The sequence below is a fragment of the Ochotona princeps genome, chromosome 2 (genome assembly GCF_030435755.1).
Source record: "Ochotona princeps isolate mOchPri1 chromosome 2, mOchPri1.hap1, whole genome shotgun sequence".
NCBI lineage: Eukaryota > Metazoa > Chordata > Mammalia > Lagomorpha > Ochotonidae > Ochotona > Ochotona princeps.
Window position 1 is genome coordinate 120,848,297 of NC_080833.1, and position 26,998 is coordinate 120,875,294.

The window sequence follows — 26,998 nt, forward strand, 5'->3', positions numbered from 1 at the left end:
TGTTGTACAGACTGGCATGTTCTCTCGCAGAAGGATCAGAACAAGGGAAACCCTCTGATCAAAGTGGAGCAACCAGAACTCAAACTGGTTCTCCAATAGAGTGGTATATGCAGCTAAAGCCACGTGAACCCCAGGGCCAGTCACTTTAATAGCCACAGCAGACATTGGTTGCGCAGCCCGGTAAGCAACAGAACTGGGCGTCTGAACTGCCATGGACGCCTCTTGTCTCAGTTGCCCATGACTCACACATGCGTGGCAGGGCGAACGCTGTTCTGGCAGAATCCCCAAATGTCAGGGACTTTTAACAGTCATGGTTTTGGGCTCCTTTTTGAAAGAGTCACTGCACAGGTCTATGTGTTGGCCGGGAAAGCCAAAAGAAATCCTGCTGAGACGGGGCCTCCAGATGAAAGGAAAACCCTGTCAGGCTCCATCCCTCCCCATTCCCCCCAGCCCCGCGGCCTGAGATGTTCTGTGCGACAATGTCACCCTCCTGTTTGCTTGCAATGCAGCATGGAAGTCCCGTCCCGTCACCTGCTCTGGGTCTTGAGGTAAGGCCCAGGCTTTGCTGACACCATCACTCCATGCACTGTCCCCTGGCCCAGGGCACAGTTGGCCAGCCTTGGTGCACTCTTCACTCTGCCTGGCTGCATTGTGGGCTGCTGGCCTATGCGTTTGGAGGAACTGTCCTGAGCCCTGGGACTCTGCAGGGGAGACCTGCCATCATGGACTTCTCTAAGGAAATCAAACTCGGAGCAACAGCCTGTGTTCATGGAGACATTTATTATGCAAAGTAGCAAGACCAGCAAGCCAGTATAACTTAAATCCCGGCAGCACAAAGAGGCTTCTCCATCTGTGGCCTTGTGCCCTGGAATTATACAGCGGTGTCTCGGGTGGGATATTGTGGTGTCTGCCATGATGCCACTGCCCACTTGGGGTCATCCTGAGATTCATGGGGTGCCAGGTCTTCCTCTGAGGCCTTTGAAGTGAGGAGTTTGTCATCCAGGAAAAAGGCAGAGGGACGTGGGGGAGGGACACAGTTCTGCTCTCCATGCACTTAGCCCGGCCTCGGCAATGACACTGCCGTGGCCACTGCACCTGTTTGTAAACAGTTCGTTGCCTAGGCACCTGAGCTCCATCAAGGCAAAGACAGCCCCATGGTGTCTGGTGTGCAGATTCCATGGTATGGAATGTGGGCATCATGAACAGAGGCCCCTTTCCTAAGCACTACTCCACACCTAGACCATCCCTGGTGAACAGCCCTCTGCCTTGGGCACCTCTGGCAGGTGCACATGGGCCAGTGCTTCCATCATAGGTACCACTTGGCCCAATTACAGTTAACGCCGAAATGGGGAAGGCTGACAATGGAAGGAAGCCAAGTTTACAGCGCCCGCAAAGCCACTCTAACACAAAAGAACTGTGGAAGACACGCTGTGGTCTGGGGGTTCTCGGGGGAACTTTACAAAACACAGATTTACAAATGAGCCACATTAGAGTGTCTGTCTCCCGGGTCAGAGCACAGACCAGGGATAGGGATGGGAGGTGTCGAGCCCCCTTAAAGATACAGGGACTGTACTCTGTGGGTGCTGATTTGGAACTGGCTGTGACAGTGCTATAACCCAAAGCATCCTATTCATCAGGGAAAGTCCTCTGGTGAGCCCGGTAATAAATGCTTTGTCCAGTGCTTGCCACAAACTGGGCATGTGCAGGTGGGGCCTGTGAGTGGCCCAGTCCTGTGGCTGTTAGCGAGGGGGTAGGGCCTGCATGTGGAGGGCGTCATAGGTGTCCTTGGTGGCCGTGCTGAGCCCCTGGTGAAAACAGAGGGAGAGTGGTCAGGAGCCAGCCAAGCGCAGCAGATGTCCCCGCAGCCCAAACCCCAGCCATGACCTCCTGGGAGGGAACCCTGGGTCCTGCAGCTGAGCGACCTGGACTAAGGCAGCAGCAGACTGACAGCGTCTGGGTCCCTCACAAGCAGCTTGGTAGCAACCTCCACTACCCAGCCTCTCATCCTTCTACCCAGCGTCCCTGGTGCTGGACCCTACAGCTCTTGGACCCAGCCAACTTCCTGTTGGACAGACGTGAGGAGGGGTCTAGGTATGCTGCAGAGAATCTGAGGTCCCTGGGAACCTGGCTTGACCAGAAGCGGGGACCTGTCAGAGAGGAGTGGCTCCTGCCTGCTACACTGCTGGAAAGAAGCCACTTACAGCCTAGGTTCTAGGGCTCCTGGAGGAGAGGATCCTGTTTTAGAGATCTAGGTTGGCAGTTCTTCATTTGCATAATTGCGCACAATGGTTTGCATAAACCAGGCACCTGACTACAATAACATTTTGTTTTTGAGGTTGTAGGGTTTTTCTCCTCCCATCTTACCCACCCACCCCACCTCATTTTCTTAGGCCTGTTCTATAAGGGCCCAACCCAGCAGACCCACAGGCAGGAAATCACCTCTTCATCTCTGCCTTTGTACCCTTAAGAAGACCCTACACCTTCCCTGCGGCTGCTGCTGTCCACCTGTCCACCTGCCGAGGTCAGACAACACACCTGTATCCAGTGCCTGGGGGCTGGCAACAGGTAATGTGCTGAATGTTCGAGTCCCAGCCCTGCCTCGGGGTTATTGGCTGTGGAGTTGCCGCCTGCCTGCACAGGCAACCCTAGGCTTGCCCCTGCCCGGCTGGCAACAAGAGCCAGTGGCACCAGCAAGGAGAACTTGGAGAGCCTCATCGCCCACTTTCACAAAACACTGCCCTGCGAAGGAAGCTACAACTCTTACCTGGTAGAGGCCATCGTGGCCCTTGCCTCTGCGCCGCTGGTTCTTTGAGAAAGAAATGAGAAAAGAATTAGAGCGCCAGGCAGTCAGCAGTGGCCTTCCTGTTCAAGAGCCCCCGGTTCCTGTGCCTCTGGCCCCATGGGCACTGGGTGCCTTCTGACCCTCCTGGATCCTTGCTCTCGCTCTCCCCTGGCAATGGGGCCGGCATGAGCATCTTAACTCCAGCAGGGCACACGGTTCTCAGTGGTTGTTACAGGCATCATATTAAGCTACCACAAAGCGCTGGCCGGGCCGGCTGTGGGGACACTCGGTCTGTGCGGGTGACCGGGTCCTCAGCTGACTGTTCCTCACTCTGGCCATTTTGCAGTGCATCATTGTGTATGCACAGCTGGGCTCCTTGTCGGTGCTGAAGGCGCATCAGCGCTTCCCTGGTGTCCGATGCACCGCTCCTCTGTCGGCAGCCCCACATGGGCATTCGCAGTGGGTAGGAGGCAAGGCTGGGACAGGATGCCCGCAGCAGACACTGCTCTTCAGCAAGAGCAGCATTGAAGGTTGGTGCTGTGGCATATCGGGCTAAGCCTCCTCTTGGGCCACCGAAAGCCGTAGGGGCGCTGGTTCCAGTCCCAGCTGCTCTACTTCCCATCCAGCTTCCTGCTTACGTGCCTGGGAAAGCAGCAGAGGCCAGCCCAAGCGCTTGGCTCCCTGTCACCCACATGGGAGACTGGGCTGCTTCAGGCTCAAGACTTCAGCCTTGCCCAATCCCAACTTGTTGAAGATCTGAGAGAGTGAATTAGCAGATGGAAGCTGTATCTTTGTCTCTCTACCTTTCAAATTAATTAATTAAAATTGTATAAGGTAGCACGCACCTCGCCTTTCACTCCAATCTCACTGTAGGCCTCCGCCATCTTGTCCTTCTGCAGTGCCTGAGGGGAGAAGACAGGGAGACACTGATGTGGCTGGCTCAAGAAACGCTGGGCTCCTCCTGCAGCTTGGCAGAGTGCCCCCCACAATCAGGAACAGGTGGACCAGGGCAACCACTGAAAAACCATTGCGTCACACCCAGGATGGGGAGGTTGACCCTTGACCCTTAGTCACAGGAAATACTTGGGAGGCTTCTCCAGCCCCCAGGACCATGAGGCCCCCTCCTGCTCCACTCCCAGAGAAAGATGCTGCTGCCCTGTTGTGGCCCATCGCCGCCTCACAGCCCTCTTGCAGGCCCACGGAGCTGGGAACTCCAGCTGTGGCTCAGCAGCTGCAGACAGGGTAGAGCTCGAAGGAGAAGGAGACAGCGTGCAGTGGGAGATGGGGGAACCCTGCCTCCCCCACCCCACCCAGGGACAGCAAGGCCAGAGAGAAGAGCATGGAGTGCCAGCCCTCCTACGACCCCTTCCCATGGCCCGGGCAAGGTGAGAGCTCTACTCACATTGTACAAGCCTTCCTGGGGGTTCTTCCTTCTCTGTTGGCAAAGACATGGGGGGAGGGGGAGGAGGGAGAAGTTAGAATAGGAGAAACAGAAATCCAGGACCCAGGTGCAGCCTGCCCCTCCCTCCACCTCCCACCCGCCTCCCCGGGGTCAGTGCTGGCCACTCCCTTCCCTGCACTCCCCAGCTTGGCTAAGACCACTGTGGGGGTGCAGAATCGCCCTGGCTCCTGCTGGCAGATGCACTGGGGTAGTGTGCAAAGTTCACCTCTCCCTGGCCTGGCCCCTCGCAGGCATGGTTCTGTACTTGTTACAAGTCCACTAGGTGACAGAGACCAGTGACCAGCCATTGCTCCCCAGTTGGTCCTACTGAGAAGCCCGTGCCCTTACAGTCCAGTTAGAGTTGAGGTAGGAGGTAGGAGGTAGGGGTCAGGATAGAGAGGTAGTCGGGGAAGCCAGTGACGTGCTACCCACACTCCAGCATCCACACATGCCTCAGGGGGCCTGAGCAGCTGCAGCCAGAGGCACCAAGGACCACAGGGCAGCAGCAGCCAGTCCAGCCCTGGCCTCTGACCTGAGCCCTACTCCCTAGGGAACCCACCTATGCTAGTCACATCCAGCTGCTCCCCTCATCACACACAGCAGAGTCTGAGAGCCCACACCAGACCTAAACCCCCCAGAGGTAGCCAGGACCCGCCGTTGCTGGCCCTCCCTGTGTGAACTTGACATCCAGGCTGTCCTGCTGTGGGCATCCTGGGGGTCCAAGCAACACTGTGAGCTCCTTGGCGGGTGGGGCCCGGAGCGTGGGGTTGGCACCGGATGCACAAGGCAGCAGATGGGATCTCCAGCCACCATTGGGGCGGGTTCCGTGGGGGAGTTGCAAGTGCCATGGAGTAGCGTGCAGCTGGACTTAGTCTGTGCACACACAGGGGCAGAGGAGGGCCTGCCCACCTGCATCCCTCCCATCTCAGGGTCCCGGCCTCGTCTTTTGTCCAGCACATCATACTCCTCTCTTCGTCCAAGATTGAGCTCCTAAAACACAGGGAAAGTGTCAGACACAGCAAAGAAGGCAATCAGAAGGTCGTGGCCAGAAGTACCAGGGAGCTGGAGAGTGGGCGTAGGGAATTGATTGAAGTAGCCCACTGGAGACTCGGAGCTCAGAGGCCTTGACAATGAACATATCATCATGAGTGGGGCCAGGGTCTCCAAAGGCCCCCACCCGAGGACATCTTCACAGGGACGTGCCAGAGAGGCTTACCAAAGGCCCAGCAGGGTGGGAGCCATGCCCTTTGGCCAAGATTTCAAGGTGCCCCTCCCTACCACTCAGCCTTAGCCCATGGCTGACGGCTCCAGGACAGCTGCTGGACCTCATCCGGGGTCCTTGAGGCGTGAACACCTCCCAGTACCCACAACGCATGAACCCTCTCCCGGGCCGCCAACCGCAGTGGATGGAACCTGGAGCCTGAAGTGCAGGACCAGGGAGAAGACAGTCCCTACTTCCTCCCCTCCCACACCTCCCCCAGGATCACTTACATTGTAGAGCTGCGTTTGGCCCTGTGGGGCCATGGGGATGGCTTCACCCCTGCCGAACTGGAACGGAGAAAGCCAACACGTCACTGCCCCGCCCACCCGCTGCCCTGCCCCGCCCATGCTCCCCAGGCCTCACTCCTCCCGCCCAGGACCAGCCAAGGCCCAGTGAGCATGCTCACCGCTGTGGCGCTCAAGGGCCGCCTTCCAACTCCCGCCCCGGCACCAGAGCTAATTTTTTTCCAGGGGCTGGAAGGACCATATCTTGGCGGTGCGGCAGGTGCACATGGGCCTGCCTCCTGCCCTGGCCTGGGACAAGGGACCAGCACACAGTCACCATGCACCCCGGGGATCCATGCGGGTGCCGGAGTCCACGCAACCTTGCTCTTTCTCCAGGTCTCACTGTTTCAACTGCAGGGTTGGGCTGGGGGGCCAAGTAGCAGGACGAAGGAAGGGCATCTCCCAGCTCCTTCATCAGCCCGCTGCCTGCTGCCAGCACCCTGCCCTGGTACCCTCTGAGGTGCCCACTTTTGCAGAGCCCTTCACTGTGGCATCCAGGGCCAGGCTCTCCCTTCTACCTAGATCTGCTTAGCCAGGCACCTACACCACCCCTCTGCTTACCTGATACATATTAGTGGCTTGTCCTTGCTTTGCCTATGAACACCAAGCCCCCAGCACCATCCACGCCAAAACCTCTCTGAAAATCCACCCTCCCGACCCTGAGCCCGGGAGCACCCACCTTGACTCTCAAGTACAGGGCGGTGATGATAACACCGTAGAGGAAGAGGATTCCGTCCAGCAGGTAGCAGAGTTTGGGATCCAGCAGGCCGAAGCTCTGGGCCTCTGTGTCAGGAAATGTTAGTTGGTCAGCCAGCTCCAGGTGACAAGAACATGTCCCCCCCTCCCCGACCCCAGGACAAGGAGATGAGATCCAGTTCCCATACCTCAGCAGGATGACCCGGTGTCTGTTATCCCCACCCCAACAACTTCCGGTCTGCCCCAGTGGCTGAGGGGTGGAAATGAGAGGGACGGTAGAACTGTGCCCTGTGGCTGCACCCAGACTAGGTGGTGGCCCCTGGGCCCTGCCCCACCTTCAGGCCAAGCCTGGGGAGGGTGGTCACAGAGCCTGGGCGGCCTGGAGAGGTTTTCTCAAGCGTCCATCTGTCCCTCAGGAGAGTGGGACGCTGGAGAATGCTCCCCTCCTGCTCCCTGCTTCCCTGCTGCCAGGCTCCCTCCCAGCAGGCAACCGGCTGCTTGGAGTGTCCTGGGGGCTGCCCTGGCGCCTGCCCACCCAGTCCTAGCACCGTTGCTTCAGGGAGCAGGGAAGTGTGGCTGTTAGGCTGCACTGCGCGTCTGGCAACCGAGTCCTACACCAATGTGGTACCTGTGCCAACCTCTCGGCGGGAGGGCCAGGGCGCCCCCTAGTGGCCAGCTGCTGGCCCATGCTAGGACAGGGGAGCCAGTAACGGCTTCCCGCACCTTCCCGTGAGGGTGCAGGGTCCCAAGGCTTTGGGCCACCTTGGGCTGCTTTTCCAGGCCACAAGCAAGGAGCTGAATGGGAAGCAGGGCCACCGGGATTAGAACCAGTACCCATATGGGATCCCCGGCATGTGTAAGGTGAAGACTTTAGCCACTAGGCTACTGTGCCAGGACCTCTACATTCTTTCAACTGCACTTCTGCTGGAGTGAGACCAAAGCATTTCTTAGGGGGAGAGGGTGTCCTGAGCCAGACACTGCTTTAAAGTAGGATCATGGTCAAGTCCACCTAACAGCACCACCTAGAAACCTAAGGTTTCTCACACAGTAACCCCAGGTCTGAGCCCTCTCAACCCTGACCCCAGCCCAGCACTGCCTTTCCTTTCCCTGCTCCAAGCTGTGGAAGCAGGTGGTTCAAGCCTGCACCTGCACCCGGCATCCCCACTGCGTCCCCAGAAATCCTCTGCCTGTGGCTCCAACCCTAAAGCGAGATCCTTCCGTCCCAAGTGGCACAGCTGATCTCTTAGCAAACATCCCGTGGCTGCTGCTTAGAAGCCGTGAGCAGCCCGGCTACTGGAAGAAACGTCCAAACTCCTCAGACCAGGACCCAAAAGGCAGCGCCTTCTACGGGCCCCGGCTCTCCGGCTTCTGCTCTTCCCACTGGCTCCTCCCAGAGTGCACCTGCCAGCTCACTGCCTCCACCCGCAGCAATCTCGTGTGAGGGCCATCACATCACCTGTGCCCCAAGTGAGCCTTCTCTGGGGAGATGCAGGAGGGAGAGCACACCCCACAAACATCACTCCCAGGGACCCCCTCCTCGGACGCCATTAGCCCAAGGCCAGGACTGCATAGTCTTCCTCCACTACCTCCTGTAGGTGCAGGACACAGAACTGACACCTGCCAGCTATGGGTAACCAAGATGCAAGCACCAGGGCAGGCTTTGTGGCACAACAGTCTAAGCCTATGGCAGCACATCCTACTGAAGCTTCAGTTCTGACCCAACTTGCCTGAGAATGCAGCAAAAGATAGCCCAAGTTTCCTTGGGTCTCTACCACCCATGTGAGAAACCCTGATTGAGTTCCAAGGCTTCTGCCTGGCACAGCCAGCTCCAGCTGTTTGCAGCCATTTGGGAAGTGATCTAGCAGTTAGAAGCTTTCTCTCTCACTCTATCTGCCTTGCAAATAAATAAAATAGAAATCTCTAATAAAAAGAGAAAGAACGCTGCTGTCCCAGCCCAGAGGCCATGCAGGATGCTCCTGACCCAAAGCGAGGGATTAAAGGCCTCTAGCAGCCCAGGCAGTTGGCAGCGGAGGCCGCCAGCATTGGGGTGATGTTTTCTGGACTGCCTGAGGTGCCGGGGGTGGCTGAGGTTTGGAGAAGGTGTTAGAGAGATGGCTCCGCTGTCTGGTGCAGAAAATGGAAACAGAGACTGCCTAGACAGCGCACTGAGAGCAGCCCCATCACGGATGACAGGGATACCAGGCACTTGCCAATGTGTCTGTGCCAAGAGGTGTTCAAACAGAAAATGTCCCGATGGGGGCAGGCTCTGGTGCCTCCTGCCACCTGCTTGCTGTGTGATCTTGAACAAACGGGCTCACCTCCCCTGGACTCAGGTTTTTAGCTGTAGAATGCGGGGCAATCGCATCCACACCGAATCGTGGGAAGGGTTGCAGCAGACATTGCATGACTAGGGACTGTTGTCCATGTGTCTGAGATTTGGGAAGGGTCCCCAAGACTCCACCCTTGCCGTCTGCCTCTGCCTATGCACGCTAGCTCAAAGGGAACCATCAGTTGCTTCCCCAGGCAAGTGGAGAAACCTTTGTCTCAGATCCCCACCCCTGCACCAGAGCCACGCGTCCAGGAGAATCCTAGAGTTTAGAAGAGAACTCACCGACTCTCTTCCCACTGCCCTTGCCCCCCGCCTCCGCCCTTGCCCCTCACAGCAGATTCTGATTTCATTGTCCTGGAATGGGCCAGGCCTGGAGCTGAGGGTCACAGCCGCCATATCACACAGGTGTCATAGGCAGGGGCCAGCGGCCATGAGAGCATAGCTCGGCCCTCCAACTAGAAGGTGCATCTGAGCCTCGCAGATCACGACGAAAGCTTTGTGCTTGTTCTGAACTCTAGTATTTATGAACGCCTCAGCTCTGCATTCCTGACCTTCTCTGCCTTCGGTAAAATAAGGACAATCTGCCTGTCACACTTGGTGGAAGTGAGCACTTAAAATGATCATTCTGGGGTCGGGAGGAAGGGTGTTAAGCACTGCTTGGGACACCTGACATCCTGTATCAGGGTGCTGGCTCGAGTCCCAGTTGCTCCATTTCCCATTCAGCTTCCAGCTGAGGCATCCTAAGAGGCAGTGGGTGATGGCCCGTGTGCTTGAACCCTTGCCTCCCACATGGGAGCCCTGGATGGGGTTCGGGGCTCCTCGCTTCAGCTTGGCCCAGACTTGGCTGATGGGATCAAAAGGGTATAGGGTGACGGTGGTAAACCAGTGGATGGAAGCATGCACTTCTTCCTCTCTTTTCCCTCCCCACTCTATGCCCCACATTCTGCCTTGCAAGTAGATAAAAATAAGGATTTGTAAGAACCATGCTTGTATGGTGAGAGGGGTGAAGATGATGTTTCTTACAGGTGAAAGATGGGTGTATGCATATGCCCATGTCAGCTGTTGCTGGGATATTTACTTTAACTTCATGGACAATAAGCTGGAGCCCCCTGCCTTATAGCCTGGCACCTGGACTAGGCCCTGGGAGACGCCCGGGGGTGGGGGCGGGTCTGGAACCGATCCACAAGTCTGCAAATCCTGTTCATGGTGTCCAAAAAGGCCGTGAGTCTAACTAGCCCCAGAAAACTACTGTCTATCTGGCCCTTTGCCACCCTCAGAAAAGTCCAACTTCAGGAAGTTCCATAGCTGTGACGCTGACCATGAATGTTGGGGTGTCTGATGGCAGCCTGGGGAGATGCCTGTCCTGATAGAAACCGGCATTACCAGGAGACTTATTTACACTTTTTGATGTTGATTCATTTATTCTACTTGAAAGGCAGAGGATCAGAGGGACACGGCAAGAGAGATCTTCAATCCATTGGCTCATTCTCCCAAATGCCTGAAACAGCCAGGTCAGGAACCCAGAACTCATCTAGGTCTCCCACACGGAGGGCAGGGGCCCAAGCACTTGAACCATCACCTGCTGCCTCCCAAGATGCATCTGCCATCTGTTGGGGATGCAGCCATTGCAAGCAGCAGCTTAACCCGCTGTGTGTCCACAGCTGCTCCAGAGACGCAATTCACTTTCCTTGTTTGTCTATCTGTCTCCAAACCAGACTGTGTGAGAGCAGAGATCAGGCCCCAGACAGCCTCATCCGGCCTCATAGCCTGAAGCCTCAACACACCTCCCCGCCATCGGACCCTCCAACAAGCCTCCTCCTGCAACCAATCCTGCTGAAGAACCTGGTGCCTACTCCTCTCCAGCCAGGAGGGCTGCCCCTCATCTGAACCCTACAATTATCTCCTGCACCTGATCGAGTCCCATTCCCATGAGTGTCCAGAAGGCAGCAGTGCGGGCTATCATTAGACCTAATTCACAGGCTGATAAACTGAGATCAGCTGGCACAGGCAGATGGGGGTGTCCCATCTCCTGACTACAGGTGCTATTCCTGGCCCGGTGACATGCTTAGCACGGTGTCCCCTTCTCTCCACCCCACAGCAGGTTCTGGAAAGCATAGATGCGTCCTGTGGGTTCTGCTGGCTGCTTCCCACTTAGCACGTCACAAACACCCTGAGAAGAGAAAGACCACAGGCCTGCGAAAAAGCATGTGACACTCTCACTCAGAGTTTGCCTCTCCCTGACCTAACAATTGAGGGAAGCTGCCTCACCTCTCTGGCCTCCATCTGCAAACGGAGTGGGCTCAAGGCTGACTGTGCAGGGCAGCAGTGCAGAACAGAGAGATGGTGGGAGGGCAGTGCCCTGCAGCCCATGTGCTATGCCCATGGGTGTCTGGTGGCCCTCCAGGCTGCTGCAGAGGCTCTGGAGGTACGAGCAGCAGCAGGAGTGGACAGGTTCAACCCTCGCATCCCTGCTTGCTAGGTTTGCCAGCTCAGGTGTGCATGAGAGGGTATCTGAGGCCCAGTTCCTGCTCCCCCTCTGATCCCAGTTTCCTGCTGGTGCCTACCCTGGGAGGCAGCGATGGTAGCTTAGGTCCCGGCCGACCACACAGAAGCCCATGGCTTCTGGCTTCAGCTTGGCCCAGCCCCAGGCTGTCACGGGCGTGTGGGGAGTGAGCCAGGAGATGGAAGACCTCCCTGTTTCTGTGTGTCTCTGTCCCTCTGCCTTCCAAACGGAAAATGAAAACAAATAATAATTTTAAGTCCAACCACAAACCACACGCTTGTTCCCACTTTAATAGGAAGAAGAACTTCAGCGTGCCCAGATTTCGGGCACACCTTTTGAGGGTTACCAAACTGGGAGTACAAGTCCCGGCTCTGCTACTGTGTGACCACAGAGCACTCATAGCTGCCTCCCAGGTGCGTCACCCTGAAAAGGGGTGAGTTTGTAAGTACCCACAGGAGCTGATGGCACCAACAGCCATCACAGGAGCCCCCAAGTCCAGGCGGGGGCAGCCAGCTTCCAACTCCCCTGACCTTTCTCCTCTTTGTAGCCTTCACTCTGAGTCCAGGGTCGTGCTTTTGGCCCGACCCACCCACAGGCTCAGATAACTCGTGACGACAGGAGAGGCAAAGAGTTTTGAAAACAGGAAATCACATGCCTTCAGAAAGACAGAGGCAGCAGCTGGGGGAGCCTGGCACAGCCCCAGGGGCACTCGGCCCTCCCCTCGAGCCTGGCTACCTTTCATGGCACATTAACTTTCACTGCAGCAAGGGAGACACCGGCTAGACACAGTCATAGTGATAACCTCTAGAGGGTTTGTTCATCCCGGGAACCATGTGGGAGTTTTCTCAGTCTGTCTTCCCAGTGACTTAACGCACAGCGTGGAGAAATGGAGACTTTAGAGGGTTCATCAATGCCAAGGTAGAACCCAGGTCAGGATCCATTGCCCAGGTTCTCACCACCATGTGGTACAGACTTGGACATCCTGCAGGTCCTTGTCGCTAGGGCAGGGGTTCCCACCAGGCTGTGGGATCATCCCTTTTTTGAGGCTCAAACTACATTTGCAGTGTCGGCATTCTGTATGGTTCAAGGCCTGGCTGCTCCACTTCTAATGCAGCTCCCTGCTAATGCACCTGGGAAAGGTGAAAGATGGCCCAAGGCCGTGAGCCCCCGCACCCACGGAGGAGACCCAGAAGAAGCCCCTGGCTCCTGATTGGCCCAATTCTGGCCATTGCAGCCATTTGGGAGTGAACTAGCACATGGAAAAAATCTCTATTTTTTTTTTCTGTGTTTCTCCTTCTCTCTATAAATCTGCCTTCCTAATAAAAATAAATAAATCTTTTTAAAAAGTTTACCCTCATTTTTTTCTATTAATCTCTATTTTAACATATTTTGTTGTTTTATCTATTCATCTTTCCTAGTTTTCCTGAATTTTCTTTTTTTCTTTTTTTTTTTTAAAGATTTATTTATTTTATTACAGCCAGATATACACAGAGGAGGAGAGACAGAGAGGAAGATCTTCCGTCCGATGGTTCATTCCCCAAGTGAGCGCAACAGCTGGAGCTGAGCCAATCCGATGCCGGGAACCAGGAACCTCTTTCAGGTCTCCCAGGCGGGTGCAAGGTCCCAATGCATTGGGCCGTCCTGGACTGCTTTCCCAGGCCACAAGCAGGGAGCTGGATGGGAAGTTGAGCTGCTGGGATTAGAACCGGCGCCCACATGGGATCCCGGGGCTTTCAAGGCGAGGACTTTAGCCGCTAGGCCACGCCGCTGGGCCCTCCTGAATTTTCTTTTTAACGATTGCCTAATAACCTTCTATTCCATACACAGATATCAAACAATACAACCTATAGGTATGCATAGGTATTCGTACACACGAACACAGGTGGTGAGCAATACACATGCATGCTCTACTCTACACACATCCACACGCAAACACTCACAGAAGGATCTCATTCTTCCCTCCTTGTAACACACACAGCAGCCTGGTTTTCCCTGGCTGACTCCAGGACCGAGTTCTTAAGAGCCATGGGTACAGCACACGTGCTCAGCCTGAGACCTGTCTTGGGCACTTGATTTCATTTGATCAGAATGAGGACTGGGAGGCGTGAGCTGGGCAGATGGCATTTGCTCTACTTTGTAGATGAAGAGGCCAACAGCCGAGGAGGTGGAGCGATTTGGGCCCTGCCATGCACAGCCATGCTGGACACAGAGGAGAGGGTCTGTGTGCTTTCCCCACCGGCTCCAGCAGCCTAGAACAGCAGCCTGGAACAGCAGCCTAGAACAGCAGCCTGCTGGAAAGAAATCCACTGTGGCTCAAACCATTTCTCTGAATTTGTAGCTTAGTCTACGGACTAGGTCTCGCAGTTTACAGAGACAAATGTACACAATTGTTTATTGGATCATTAGCAGGAGCAAAAGTAAAAAAAAAAAAAAACAACAATGTGTAGCAGTTAAGAACAGCAGACCTGTGTGTGTGTGTGTGTTCCTACAGAGAGCGCCTCACTAATGCAGATTAAAAAAAAAAAAACAACTTAGAAACAAAGCAAATATTTATGAGTAATATGTGCATGTAAAAAGGACATATGGAGGCAGTTCACACACCGTAGACATAGAAACGAGTCTGCGTGGAGTGTCTGTACTGATAACCAAGTTCAGCGGCTGGTGGTGCTGGCTGCCCAGCCCCGGGAACACGCTGCAAGCCGCTGTGTTGCACTTCACAGGTGGCAAAATGGGGGAATCTCATGTTACATATGTGTTACATGAACAATGTGTTTAAATAAACAGCCTGGTTAAAACATGCGGCTAGCTACTACTCATACACAGATGTTAACAGTTACCGCCGCAGAGCTAGCCAAGGAAGTGGCGAGTCCAGAGACTTGTAATCATTTTCTGTTTTACACCTGTTCCTACTTATCAAACTAAAGGATTACTACTACACTTAGAGCACTCAGAAAACCAACCGACGACCTTCACCCCGAAACAAAGGACCCGTGTGCAGCACGGTTTTCGGTGACCTCGAACCTGGCTGAATCGGTTCGGTGTCCTTCTGCTGACCCCAGCCCCAGTGGGCTGTTGATACCAGTGGTCTCTGGGGACTGCGATGACCTGCGAATGCAGACGTGGAAGCAGGGGCTGCGGCTCATTACACCCCGCGGTACAGACATAGAAGCTTTCCCGGAGCAAGGCCCAAGGCCTCCTCCAGGCTCTGAGCGCCAAACCGGCCAGGAGAAGCATACCAGCCTGCCAGGAGGGAAAGACCGGTATGCCCAGCAGGCGCGCTTCCCTGGGACCCATCACCGGGCTGGGTGGGGTGGGGGGAGGCACGGAGGAGCCCGGCTCCCCTCCCCCTCCGCAGCCGTGATCCACCCCCATCCCCCGTGCTCGCCCCTCACACTGGCTGCGGGGCTGCCCTGCCGGCCCCTCGGCTCCAGCCTGCGGAGGGTGCCCGCGGGAACCCAGGAAGGGACCCCCGGAGCGGTTTCCCGTTGCCTCAACTCAACGTCATTTTGATGTGAAGCAGACACCTGCCGGGGCTCCTCTTCGCAGGACTTGGGAGCCAGGTCGGAGCCCCGGGGGCCGCGGCCACGCTCAGCTCTCCACCCCAGCCTCCCCCGGCCCCGCACCGCCTGCGGGGGCTCCCCAAGCGCGGCGGCCGCTGGCGCGCGGGAACCGGGGCCGCGGCTCCCGCCCCCACCCCCGGGCCGCCGCGGCTCCTCGCTCGAGGTTTCCTGTCGAGCGCAGCCATCCAGGCCCGGGGTTATCACCCAAGATCTCCCATCTGAGCCGCTCCCACCCTCGGCGTCCGCCCCCACTGCGGTCCCCGGGCCTCCGAACCGCACCCGCACCCGCCCCCGCTCCCTGCGCCGAGGAGCCGGCCCAGGGCTGGGAGCCCTCGGGGGCGGCCGGTTCGGGGCTGCTCCGCGGATCTCAAGGGGAAGGGGGAGGCGGCTGTGACGGGGGAGAGGGTCGCCCCTGGGGCCTGGCTAGGTTACGGACAGCGGCCGCGGAAGAGCCGGCGGCCAGGGCTGCGCTGCGCTGCACCAGGAGGGCGGCGGGTCCTGCACCGAGGCTGCCCGGCCCCCTGCATCCTCCTCTTGTGGGAGACAGGGAGGAAACCCGGGGTCTGCCGGCTCTCATTTGCTTGGGGGACTCCGGCGGCGTCAAAGCTACCTTGACTTCGGAGCCCCCAGCATCCGGTGTCTGAGTGTTCCTGGTACGCGGGCGCCCAGCCAGTGGGACCCTGACTCAGTTTCCCCCGAGGCTGGGGCTGAGTTGTTTCCCCTCACCCTGCAACTCAGACGTTAGAGGCGACACCTGGGAGGAGGTGGGGTGGAGATGGAGGACCTAGGCAGCAGCAACGACTGTTATGGGGAAAGGTCTAGAGGATTCTAAAATTGTGTCCAGCCCATCTGGATGTTTGCAGCAGGTGCCTTGAGTGTGGGCAGCCCCAAAGCGCGGTCTCTCTCTCTGTCTCTGTCTGTCTGTCTCTCTCTCTCTCTCTCTCTCTCTCTCTCCCTCCCTCTCTCTCCCTCTCTCTCCCACCCTCCCTCCCTGCCAACCTCCTGGGGATAGAGCAAGCCAACTGAGAATCCCCAGGGTGAGCGAGGACTTGGGATTTACAGGGTTGTCTCCAGATTTTCTAGCATCAGTGTGCAGCCCCATGGGGACACCCTACCCTGCCCAGCGCCTAATGTTCTACCTTGCTGTAAACATTCCTGACCACGACATGGCTGCGGTGATTTGTCTTTCTCCCTGAATCCCCGCTTTCTTCAAAGGCCAGCTTGGTGTCTAACCTGGAAACCATTCTTCCTCTAACATGTCCTGGCAGAGTCTGAGGGCAGGAGTGAGGTGCCGGTCCTGCTCGGGGAGCAGGTGCAGAGGTTTTACACCGTAGCAGCAGCAGCAGCAGCAGCAGCAGCAGCAGCAGCAGCTCTCAGCTCCTGGTATGGCGCCACAGCCTGCTCTGCTCCGAGCTGTGTAGATGTAGGGTGGGGGCGCCTGGCCTGCTTTAGTGCCCCCTTGAAGCCAAGGAGAACAAGAACAGTTCCCACACGGACCGCAGTGATCAGCAAGGGAATAGTGCAGAACACGGCCGGCATCCGGGCCCTGTGTCATCTTCCCTGATACATACTGCACGGAGACGGAAGAAGCAAAATCCCCACCGCCCCTGGAAGCAGAGCACCGCTGTGAGTGCAAGTCAGCCAGCGGGTGTGTGAGCCAGAGAGCAGTGGCGGCTCCACACTCCCTAATACTGCCCCGAGCTCACCGACTGGACAAGGCCCTTCCTCCTTCTCTCTTCATCCCTCAATCACCCTTCTACGCTTTCGCCTGCCGCCTTCCCAACGAGGTCCTGCTGCCACCAACCTCAGAGGCCCTCATTGTTTCTAAGTGCAGAGGACACTTCGTCACACCCCAGAATTCATTCTTTCTAGCAGTTTAGATGTGTTGCTTCTGTCCCCAGTTTCTAGTCATTTAGTTTCTGAAAGTCTAGTCAACTCTGTGTAGGCAACAGCCAGGCCAGTACTTACATAATTACACGATGGCTGATGGATCCGTTAATGATTACTAATGCGGTAAAATAACTGAGTTTTGCACCTTAACATTTCAAAAGCTGGAAACTGGAGAGCTCATTTTTATAGGAGCCATGGTCAATGGCTTCACCCTTCGTTAGGGAAGTCACTTGACCCCTACTTTATTCCCCTCAGGAATGAGGCTACTAATGTAATCATTTTTATTATTCTACTAACGATACAAACTCCTTCCAGCGCTGCAGTGTTTAAAGCTCATTCGGAGAAAAACTGCAAAGAGCTGGTCTAATGGAACAGCAGGTCGAACCGCTGCTGCTGATGTTGGCATATGAAAGTGTAGGTTTTAGACCCAATTGCTCCATTTCGCATCCCAGCCTACCTGTTAATGCTCCTGGGAAAACAATAGATGATGGCCCAAGTGTTTGGGCTGCTATGACACATGTAGGAGGTCCAGACAGAATTCCATGCTCCTAGCTTTGCTCTGGCCCAGTATTAGCCATTGCAACTATTTAGAAATAGTGGACATTTTTCTCTTTGACTTTCAAAGAAATAAGTAAACTTTATTTTTTTAAAATAAATATCTGGGCCTGGCATGATAACATAGTGGTTAAAGTCCTCGCCTTGAACGTGTCAGGATCCTGTATGCATGCCAGTTCTGATCCCAGCGGCCCTGCTTCCCATCCAGCTCACTGCTTGTGGCCTAGGAAAGCCATTGAGGATGGCCCAAAGCCTTGTTTACCCTGTACCTGCGTGGGAGACCCAGAAGAGCTCCTGGCTCCTGGCTTCGGATTGGCTCAGCTCCAGCTGTTGCGGCTCACTTGGGGAGTGAATCATCGGACAGAAGATCTTCCTCTCTGTCTCTCCTCCTCTCTGTATATCTGACTTTGTAATAAAATAAATAAATCTTTTTTAAAAAGCTATTTATCTTTTTAAAAGATTTATTTATTTTTATTGGAAAGGTGGATATATAGAGAGGAGGAGAGACAGAGAGGAAGATCTTCCGTCCGATGGTTCACTCCCCAAGTGAGCCGCAACGGCCGGTGCTGTGTCAATCCAAAGCTGGGAACCAGGAACCTCCTCCAGGTCTCCCACACTGGTGCAGGGTCCCAAAGCTTTGGGCCGTCCTCGACTGCTTTCCCAGGCCACAAGCAGGGAGCTGGATGGGAAGTTGAGCTGTCGGGATTAGAACCGGCACCCATATGGGATCCCGGGGCTTTCAAGGCGAGGACTTTAGCTGCTAGGCCACGCCACCGGGCCCGATAAATAGCTTTTTAAAACTGCAAAGTTACAACATGCGAGTCCCCAGAACTTTCTCTGTGGTGGCCTTGGCAGGAGTGAGAAACTCAGATATATTCCAGAGACTGCCAGAGATGAAGGCCTTTCTCACTGGTTTTCCTCACCTATGACAGGGTCTACATCCTTGCCTTGGATCTGCCCTTGACCCTGTGGGGCAGGAGGATGCCCCCCGGCACAGCCTCCCCTGAGGCCTCTCTCTCCAAAGAACCTCAGGCCTTGGATGGTGCCCGGCATGTAGCTGCCAGTCTCCTGGGAGACCCACCAGCTGCTTCCTGCAGGAGTCGGCTCAGCTCATCCTCCCACTGAGATTTTCAGCTCAGCCAGCGTTCGCTCAACCGTGTCATCCCTACACTGGGAAGAATCCACCACTTGCAGGCCCAGCTAGTTTCCCTTCAATATGTTCCTGTTCTGCAGGTGACCTATGGGATACATGTCAAGCAGAGTGCTCCTCATGGTTTCAAATATAGTCTGCAGTGTTCTTGCAGCATGCAGAGACTTTTCTGGGTGACGTGCAAAGACAGGTGTCTGTTAACCTTTTTAAAAAGCATAAGGAACAGGAGTGGGCATTGGACAGAAGGAGTCCGTATCGGAATGCGTAGGTTATGTTACCCTCTCTGCTTCCAAACCAGCTTCCTGCTAATACATACTCCGTGTGGCACACAGATGATAGCTCGACTTCTCGGGTGCCTGTCCTGCAGAGGGGAGACCTGGATGGAATTTCTGGCCCCCTGGATTTGGCCTCATCAAACCCAACAACTGTGAGTATTTGGGGGCGTGAACCAGTGGAGAGAAGAACTCTCTCTCACTTTGTCTCTCTCATTCTTCCCCTGCCTTTCAAATAAGCAAAACCTTAAAAAAAAAAAAAAATACAAGAAACACACTACTTTCTTCAAGTTTCCAAACTTTTTGGACAGTCTATAGTGCATTTTTGTACTGTTTTTTTATGTTAGCAATTGGACGCATTGCTTTAAATTTAGAAATTCTTCCTGAGACGGTGTCTGGAGGTTGAAGAAAAACATCTTGAGAATATTATGGGAGGATGTAGCTAACATCCTATTCTTAAAACGAGTTTGTGGTAATATCTGACTTCTTTCTCTGTAGTTCTGGACCCGTTTTTCCTCTATTATTAGATGACGGGTGTGTCCTCCTGAAAGACTGAGTACTCCATGAAGTCCAGAAGATATTTTGTTCTTCCTGCCAGCATGATGGGGGTTTAATGAATGAAGAAATGATAAAGGTAGGTTTCACCTGGATTCCTACCTAGGGGACACTGCCTCCCAGCCTGGTGTTTGCAAATCTCCATTCCTAAATCTTGAAAAGTTTAGCAACAGGAAACAAGGTGATGACCAAGAAGTTTGTGTTTAGGAGTGATAGTGCTGAACTCCAGGAACTCCTGTCCTTGTTGGCAGCAAAATTTGGGAGGGAGACCCAGGACCGCATAGACTGGCACCTGCTGGACTCCCTCAGCCTGGGTGAGTCAGGAGCCAGCCTGGGAGGTGCCCGGGGCAGGATAGGCGGTGGTTGCAGCCACTAGGCTTTCCTGGGTGGATAGGGGTGCTTGTCAGCCAGGCAACCCCTAAGGGACCCCAGCGCAAGCCCCCATTTTCCCTTGCCTTCATGTGACATGCATCATAGGCATCCAGGCACCACACAGCCAGCTGTACCTGCTGCTGCCATGGCGGGGATACACAGGTGTAGGACGAGGGCACAGAGGGTTGAGAGCCCAGACCGCGGGTTGCCAACACCCCTACGCTCTCTCCCAGGCCACATCCACACCCAACAAGGCCCTCAACTGCACCTGGTGGAGCACCTGGGCAGCTCACCTCCAGGAAGGCAGCACCAGCAGCATTCTAAGGCTGTTTGGACTTGGTTCTAAACCTGGTTTATAGGACAGGTGTAGACAACCAGAGACCCAAAGAAAAGGGTTCAATACAGTACAACCACACTCCACACCTATTCTAACCTGCTTTCTGAAGTTGCAGGGGATTTGAGTATTTTTTTATATCTTCTCTTCTTTTCCCAGTTCTGCAACATATACAGTTGTGAAACAAGAAAAAGTAGTCAGTGCCATTCATTCATGTGTTAGATGCCTGAGTTAACCTCCCTACCCTGCGTTAGAACCTTGGTAACTCTCCAAAACCAAGCAACAGCTGAATAGCTCCAGGGCTTCAGGACAGGGTAAGAATGTAGGCAGCCCTGGGGAGGCTGGAGTTAAGGGCCGTTGCCATCCAGTTCATAGGGCATCAGAAGCTGCTGCCACAGATTGGAGCAATCAGCAGGTGTAAGTCCCAATGGCCTTAGTCCCCGCCACAGGCTGGCTCATGTTTGGCTGGTGTAGAGATGGGCAGGTGTCTCCTCATCCCACATAGAAATTGACCTCCCCCTTCACATCCAGGGCACAGGTCAGAATGGGGTCTCTGTGTCACTGTCCACCTTCTCTGGAAGACCCTGAGTGCTATGCTGAACCTCTGGGGCTTGGGGGTAGTGTGAGTCGTGGGCAGGGGTGCTGGCAGAGCGGGCCCTTCCTGCCCTGACTGTCCTCTAGCGAGAAGGGCCTGGGTGTCTGTGCACTCCTGGAAGTGTGAGTGAGTGCTGTCCTCACACTCCTGAGCCATGCCAGGGGGTCTGCAGGGGGCATGCCCTGCCTCCTTCAGAGGTCTATACCCAGAAGGGAGATGTGTTCCTGTGGGTCAGCTGGCTCCTGTCGGCCCCCTGGGACTGGACAGACCCTGAGGCTTGCGGGGCAGGCTGTACCTTCCACCCTCCAAGGAGCCCTCCCCTCTGCCTGAAAGGCTGACGGCCCCCTGACTGCCCCCTGAATTCCTGCTCTGTCACTTGGCTTCCAAGCCTGGATCCACCTTCCTTTGGGTTTTCTTCTTTGTTGTCTCCCCTTTGGCAGTCCGCAGCCCTCGTCCTCGCCCATCAGCCTTGTTTTTCTCTGCTCTCGCCTCTCTCTTCTTCCACCTTATAGTTGGTTACTGCTCAAGCCAGCATCACTTCCTGTGCCTGCACACAACCTTGGGTGCCATGTTGCCTGGCAGCTCTGGCTCTGAGCGCTCGGGGTTTCTCCTTTTGCTAGATCCAATCCTCTCTAGAGGATGGGCTGGCACCAGGCTACCCAGCCAAACTTTCCTGGCTTGTGGGTGCAACTTTTCTAAGCGACCCAGGAGTGCAACCCGCCCTGGGCTACGTCGCATTGAGAACAGCAACTGTCTGCTGTCCTGCAGGAGTCACCTGGGGAATTGCAGCTGAATGCGGTTGGACCCGGGACCAGCATGCCTTTCTTGGTCCCACACAGGCCAGGGACAGACGGCAAACTCAGAAACCCACCGAGGCCCTGGGCTGCCCTCTGTCTGAAGCACAACAGGATGTAGCCAATTAGCAGCTTTCATTCTTGCTTCCCATCTGACTTCAAACGCCAAAGCCCTTCAAGTCCAGAGGGAGAGAGCTGAAAAAAGTCATCATTTCTTTTTCTTAAAAGGAGAAAGGGGCATGGAGGGTGACACGCACACACACTTATTCACCAGACATCAAAGGCGGATCCCTGCAGTTGGGCCCCTGGGTTTGCAATTTGTTTCCCTCCTGATTTTGCAAGTCAGTCTCCGCTGTAGTGGAACAGGGTTAGTTTGTCAAGTAGGCATCTAATTTACAGAGTCTTTATTTCATGGGTCAAAATCAAACTCCAGAAGACCCCACTGAAATGATTGCTTAGAATTTCATGTGCCGCCTACAAGCATCTATTTCCTAAAAATCATCACATGAATTAGAATGTCAGTTTGTTAAATTAGAAGCAGTGATCCCTCTGGCTAACGGTTTTTCCCTTTTTCCCTGAGTGTCCGGTGTTCCACGGATGTCTAAGAAAAAAAAAAGGAGATCCCTTCGTTTCATTGATTAGTTCACATGACTCAGAAGCACGTGGCTTTGGTGCTGGCCTTCCCTGATTTCAAATGATAGAACTCACCCAGAACTCCACACTGACTGAGAAGACCCCTGCCTGCTTTGAGTAACTCCCCCTGCAGGATCCCCTGCTGAGCGCATATGGCCGTGGTGATTCCACATTTCCACAAAATGTGGCCAGCAGCACTTGTCTTTTCAGTAGGCAACACTAGAACTTTTTTGTTTTTTGTTTGCTTGCTTGTTTTATTTTGTTTTAAATGGCCTCCCACTGAGGAACCTCACTTGCAAACAGAAGTACTAACTTCGTCATCTCTCCCAAGTCCATGCGACTCTCCTGGAGCTAACACCCCTGGCTGGCAAGGGAGCCCAGCTGGAAGCCACAGCTTTTCTGCATTCCCTCCCTGTGCAGCCTCCCTCCATCTATTCCATCCTGTGCCTCTGGCAGGCTTTTAACACCTGGTTCCAAGGAGAGAGGTGGCCTCCCTGCTACATGGTGTGTTCCCCAAAGCCCTGATTTCCTTCAGAGGATACACATGGTATGTCCAGGGGTTGCTTCTCCCAAGAACAGCTCTTTGGAGAGAAGTTTCTTTTGGGCCCAGGACTGACTGCCTCCTGCTCTGCACAGGGGTGCTGACCTCTATGCAGTTACGACTCCCAATACTGGGCTCGGTATGGTAGCCTAGTGGCTAAAGTCCTCTCCATGCATGCGTCAGGAGCCCATATGGGTACCAGTTTGCGTCCTGGCTGCTCCACTTCCCTTCTGGCTCCCTGCTTGTGGCCTGGGAGGGCAGTCAAGGATGGCCCAAGGTCTTGGGACCCTGTATCTGTGTGGGAGACCTGGAAGAGGATCCTGGCTTCTGGCTCCGGATTGACTCAGTTCTGACTGTTGTGGCGGAGTGAACCAGTGTACAGATCTTTTTCTTTGTTTCTCCTTTTCTCCGTAAATCTTATTTTCCAATAAAATAAATAAATCTCTTTTTTTTTAAGAGTCTCAATACTTCAGCAGACCTCACCCTTTCTTGAAAGCAGAATGCTAGGCAAGGGGTAAAATGTGAGGTCAAGAGGCCACTTTGCACCTGCAGGTGTTCTAGTTCTGTAACCACTGGGGAGAAAGGGGCAGCACCAACCCAGAACCTCAGTGGCCTCTGTTTTAAAGGTCAGCATATTTGCTTATGGCAAGCAGAGCCGAAGGAAAGGACAAAAGGGGGCGCAGTGTTCGTCTAGAATGTGTGCTGTTTCAAAAGATGCTGGCATCCTCTATGATGTAGGTCCAAGTGCTAGGTGCTGCACTTCAATCATGCTAACATACCTGGAAGAGCAGTAAAAGATGGCCCAAGTGCTTGAGCCCTTGCCACCCGCATGCGAGACCCTCGTGGAATTCCTGGCTCCTGACTTCAGCTTGGTTCAGCCTTAGCCATTGTGGTAATTTACAGAATGAACCCGTGGGTGGAAGATCTCTCTCTTTCTCTCTTTTCCTCTTTCTGTAGTTTCGCCTTTCTAAGTGTGCATGAGAGCCATGTAATATTTGCACATTCTCCCTTATTTCATTTTTTCCTCCACAGTCTGTCACTCTCCCTCCGCTGTCCTTCTGCATGGGTCACCTCCCCCTTTCCCTGTCTGTCTCTTCATTCATTCCCTCAACTTGCCTCTCTTTCAACACCTGTGCCGACAGGCAGTGCTGTGTTCACAAGCCTCACATGGAGCTCTTGCAAGAAGGTCCCTCCCACTAGCCATGCCAGCCTCCCTGGGCTAGGCAGAGCTGTGCAAGCTGCCAGAGGGTCGGGTTGGAGCACTACTCGCACAGTGTCCCCACGCCCCCTTTCTCTTCAACTACAGTACTGCTCAAGCTCTCTGTTGTTCTGTGATGGGGAAGTGAATAGGCTTGGCTTCCTTGAAATATTCCAGGGGATTTATTGATTTCGTAAACAGCAGGGATTATTTATCCAGCCCTGACTGCCAGAAGACTCTGAGCATCGAGCCACTGGGAGGTCATTGATGACTCGCATTGCCCTGTCTGTATTTCTCTGGCTGCAGTTACAGCAGTTCGAGGAGCAGTCAGCTGGGTGAGATGAACTCACCAGGCTTCTCCCGTGCTAATTTGAGTGTTCAGATGATGCATGGCCAGGCTCACGCGCATCCTCCTGACAGCAGTTGCTAGGGAATATTGCTTTTTTGGACTTTGACACTAGCTCCGACTTTGAGAGGAATTTAAGTGATATTTACGACATAGAAATTCCTTGTAGGAGCTCTCTGCTCTTCTGGTTCAGCCTGCTGACAACACGTCCAATTTATTCTGGCACAAGCCAGCTGTGGAGGAAGGTTCAGACTTCACGAGCCCCACCGGGGGCTTGGACGGCAGCTTGGGGGTGCTGGGCTCCGCAAACGCTTCGGCTCATAGGGATCCCAGCACTTAGGGGGATCCAGAAACAAACACGTGAATCAGGAGAAGAGCCCCCTCCTCCACACAGACGTCTCTGTCAGAATTAACACTGACCTTGCTTGAGGAAAAAATGTACAGTTTGTTTGCACTGTATGCTAGATGGCTTTGTGTGTTAGAGTTCATCTATTTTAACATGTAACTTTGAAGCCATTGTTGGTGGGAAATCTCCATTTAGAGGTAAACTACAGGAAAACTTTCCTTCCCCACGTCATTCAGCTCCAACATTTGCCCTGTTTTAAAGAAGCATTAAAAAGGAAAAAAAAAAAAGAAAAACAAAGAAATCCTGTCTTTTGCAACAAAATGGATGCAACTAGAAACCATGATGCTGAATGAAATAAACCGGGCTCAAAAAGGCAAGTATCATATATTTTCTCTGATCTATGGCAGTTAATATAGAATACAAAAAAAAAAAGTATAGGAGTGAAATGGTCGCTTTGGCATAGGATTGTAGCTTTAGCGTGTGATCTTACAACTTTTTAGTTGCTCAGTATTATGATTAGTGGTGAATTAAGCCTGTGCATTAAAAACCTATGAAGAGAAGGGAAGGAAGGAGGGAGGGAAGGGAGGAGGGAGGGGAGGGAGGAGGGAGGGGAGGACAGTAGTATGAGGAGCAGGGAAGGGAGGGAAATAGGGTTGTTTTCTTGGAACTGTACCTATGGGACATGTAAAATCTGTTCCCTTTATATTAGCACATTTTCAAAAAGAATCAACAAAGTTGATAGTTGCATCTGTAAGGGAAAACAGATAGGTGTGCATACATTTATGAAGGTACTTTTAAAATTCATGGAAAATGGAATTTAAACTTGAGCTTGTTTTAGGGCAAAAAAAAGCACATATTTACATGGTTAGTTTACATTATGTTTAATAGACATACGCGTACACACAGACCTATGTGTCTGCAGGTACAACATGCCAGGCAGCAGTTTCAGTGCTCCGGGCTGGGCACTGTTAGGAGTTGGGTGAAGAATGAACAGATAACAGAAGCCCAATGGGCTGGCGTGCCTCGATGGGCCAGTTAATGCCAAGGCATCACCGGAAGGCCTGGCTCCTGCGTCGCTCGCCTCAGCTTTCAGAGCAGAACCCCACAGCAGCCAGAGATTGAGGGCGGATTTGCCTTGCCATACACTTTCACTTTTCCAAACATACAGTGGTCTCCAGGCTCAGGAGGCAAGATTTTCCATTGACTTCTAGATTAGCAAAGTCAGCAAGCCCTTGTGCAAACGTGAGAACCCAGGGGCAGCCGTGCTGCGGGAGCTGGACTTAACTCCTTCCTGCCTCTCAGAGCACCTAGAACTCCCCTGCATGGCCCACTCGGAGTGTCCAAAGGGCACAGCTCCCCTGCTTGGCAGATGAGTCTGTGGTAGTGGTTATTCCCACTGTCCAGCATGCTGAACAGCAGGCAGCACACCAGTGTTTATATGCCTTCCCAGGGTCCCGATGGAGCTCCCTGACCTGGCTCCCGTGGCTACCCACTGCGTGACAGGGGCTGGTTGGGAGCATCAGCCCAGGCCCATCTGTTTGAAGGCATCGCTTTTGCCAGCCAGAAGCCAGCCTTACACTCTTCATATGCGTGCATTGACCCTGTCATCCCCTCCCCATCCCCCCTGCACCTGCCCGGATGAACCCCTGTGGCGCTCCTTGTGGGCTGACCCAGGCCCTCTAGCTAGTCAATCTAATATCAGTGGGGGCGCTCCTGCAGGCTGTTCCCACCTGGGACACTTTCTGATTCCTGATGTTAGGGAAACAAATGAAAGTGCGGGGACCGGGTTCCATACCACAGCTGTCCAATCCTTTTTGCTGACTTGTAATTGACTTTTAAATCATTTAGGTATGAAAGCAAATAATAATAGGTCCACGTTTCTGCAGCTAATAAATTCTAGTTCATAGAAACAGAGGGAAAGTCTTACATCATAAAAATTAAATATTTATGTAGCTATGGCACCCATAGCAACCCATAAATGTGCAAGCACGGTCATTTTAGGCATCGCTATTTGTTTTTAATTTCTAATGTGATAACCAATAAGAAAATGTTTCCAGCAAGGAAAGAAATGCGGTGAGATTTATGGTCTCCAAATTAATACAGTGAAGCATCTCTGTAAAATAGCTAGGTATCCTCTCCTCCTCGAAGAGAAAAAGTGTTATAGAAATATTGAATCGACACAATTACCATTTCTCAAGGGTGGGAAAGGTAAGTTAATAGCTATAGGAAGCTCGCAGCTCCTGCGGCTGAAGGATGCTCCATAAACACGAAGCATCATTGTAATTTATTATTGAACACAGTCCATTTTTTTTTTTTTTCATCCAAACTGTTTTTCAAGTCTCTCCTAGCTCAGGCCTTGGCTCCTGACACGGAGCCAAAGCACCTCTTCCAGACACACAGAGCCCATTAATCACTGGAATGCAGAGTCTCCTAGTAACCTGGCGGGAGCTACATGAGGGCCACATGTCCATCACGCCTGGTGACCCGCACAACCCTGATCATCTCGCTGTTGGGTCGCGTGTCTGACACCCTGCTGCCAATCAGGCAGCAGCTTTTCCCTT

The 26,998-nt window shown here is 53.9% G+C and overlaps 1 protein-coding gene across 1 annotated transcript in view; it reads right to left on the bottom strand.

Moving 5' to 3' along the window:
* Positions 1 to 760: 760 nt before the first annotated feature.
* The window catches only part of CD247 (CD247 molecule), a 73,557-nt gene continuing 47,319 nt past the window's right edge, over positions 761 to 26,998 (bottom strand). Inside the window, exons 2-8 of the mRNA XM_058660591.1 lie at positions 6,448 to 6,551; positions 5,715 to 5,771; positions 5,133 to 5,213; positions 4,185 to 4,217; positions 3,628 to 3,684; positions 2,765 to 2,806; positions 761 to 1,805 (exon numbers count right to left, since the gene is read on the bottom strand). Coding sequence (XP_058516574.1) covers positions 1,740 to 1,805; positions 2,765 to 2,806; positions 3,628 to 3,684; positions 4,185 to 4,217; positions 5,133 to 5,213; positions 5,715 to 5,771; positions 6,448 to 6,551 — 440 coding nt within the window. The 3' untranslated portion in view covers positions 761 to 1,739. The remainder of the gene's footprint in view (positions 1,806 to 2,764; positions 2,807 to 3,627; positions 3,685 to 4,184; positions 4,218 to 5,132; positions 5,214 to 5,714; positions 5,772 to 6,447; positions 6,552 to 26,998) is intronic.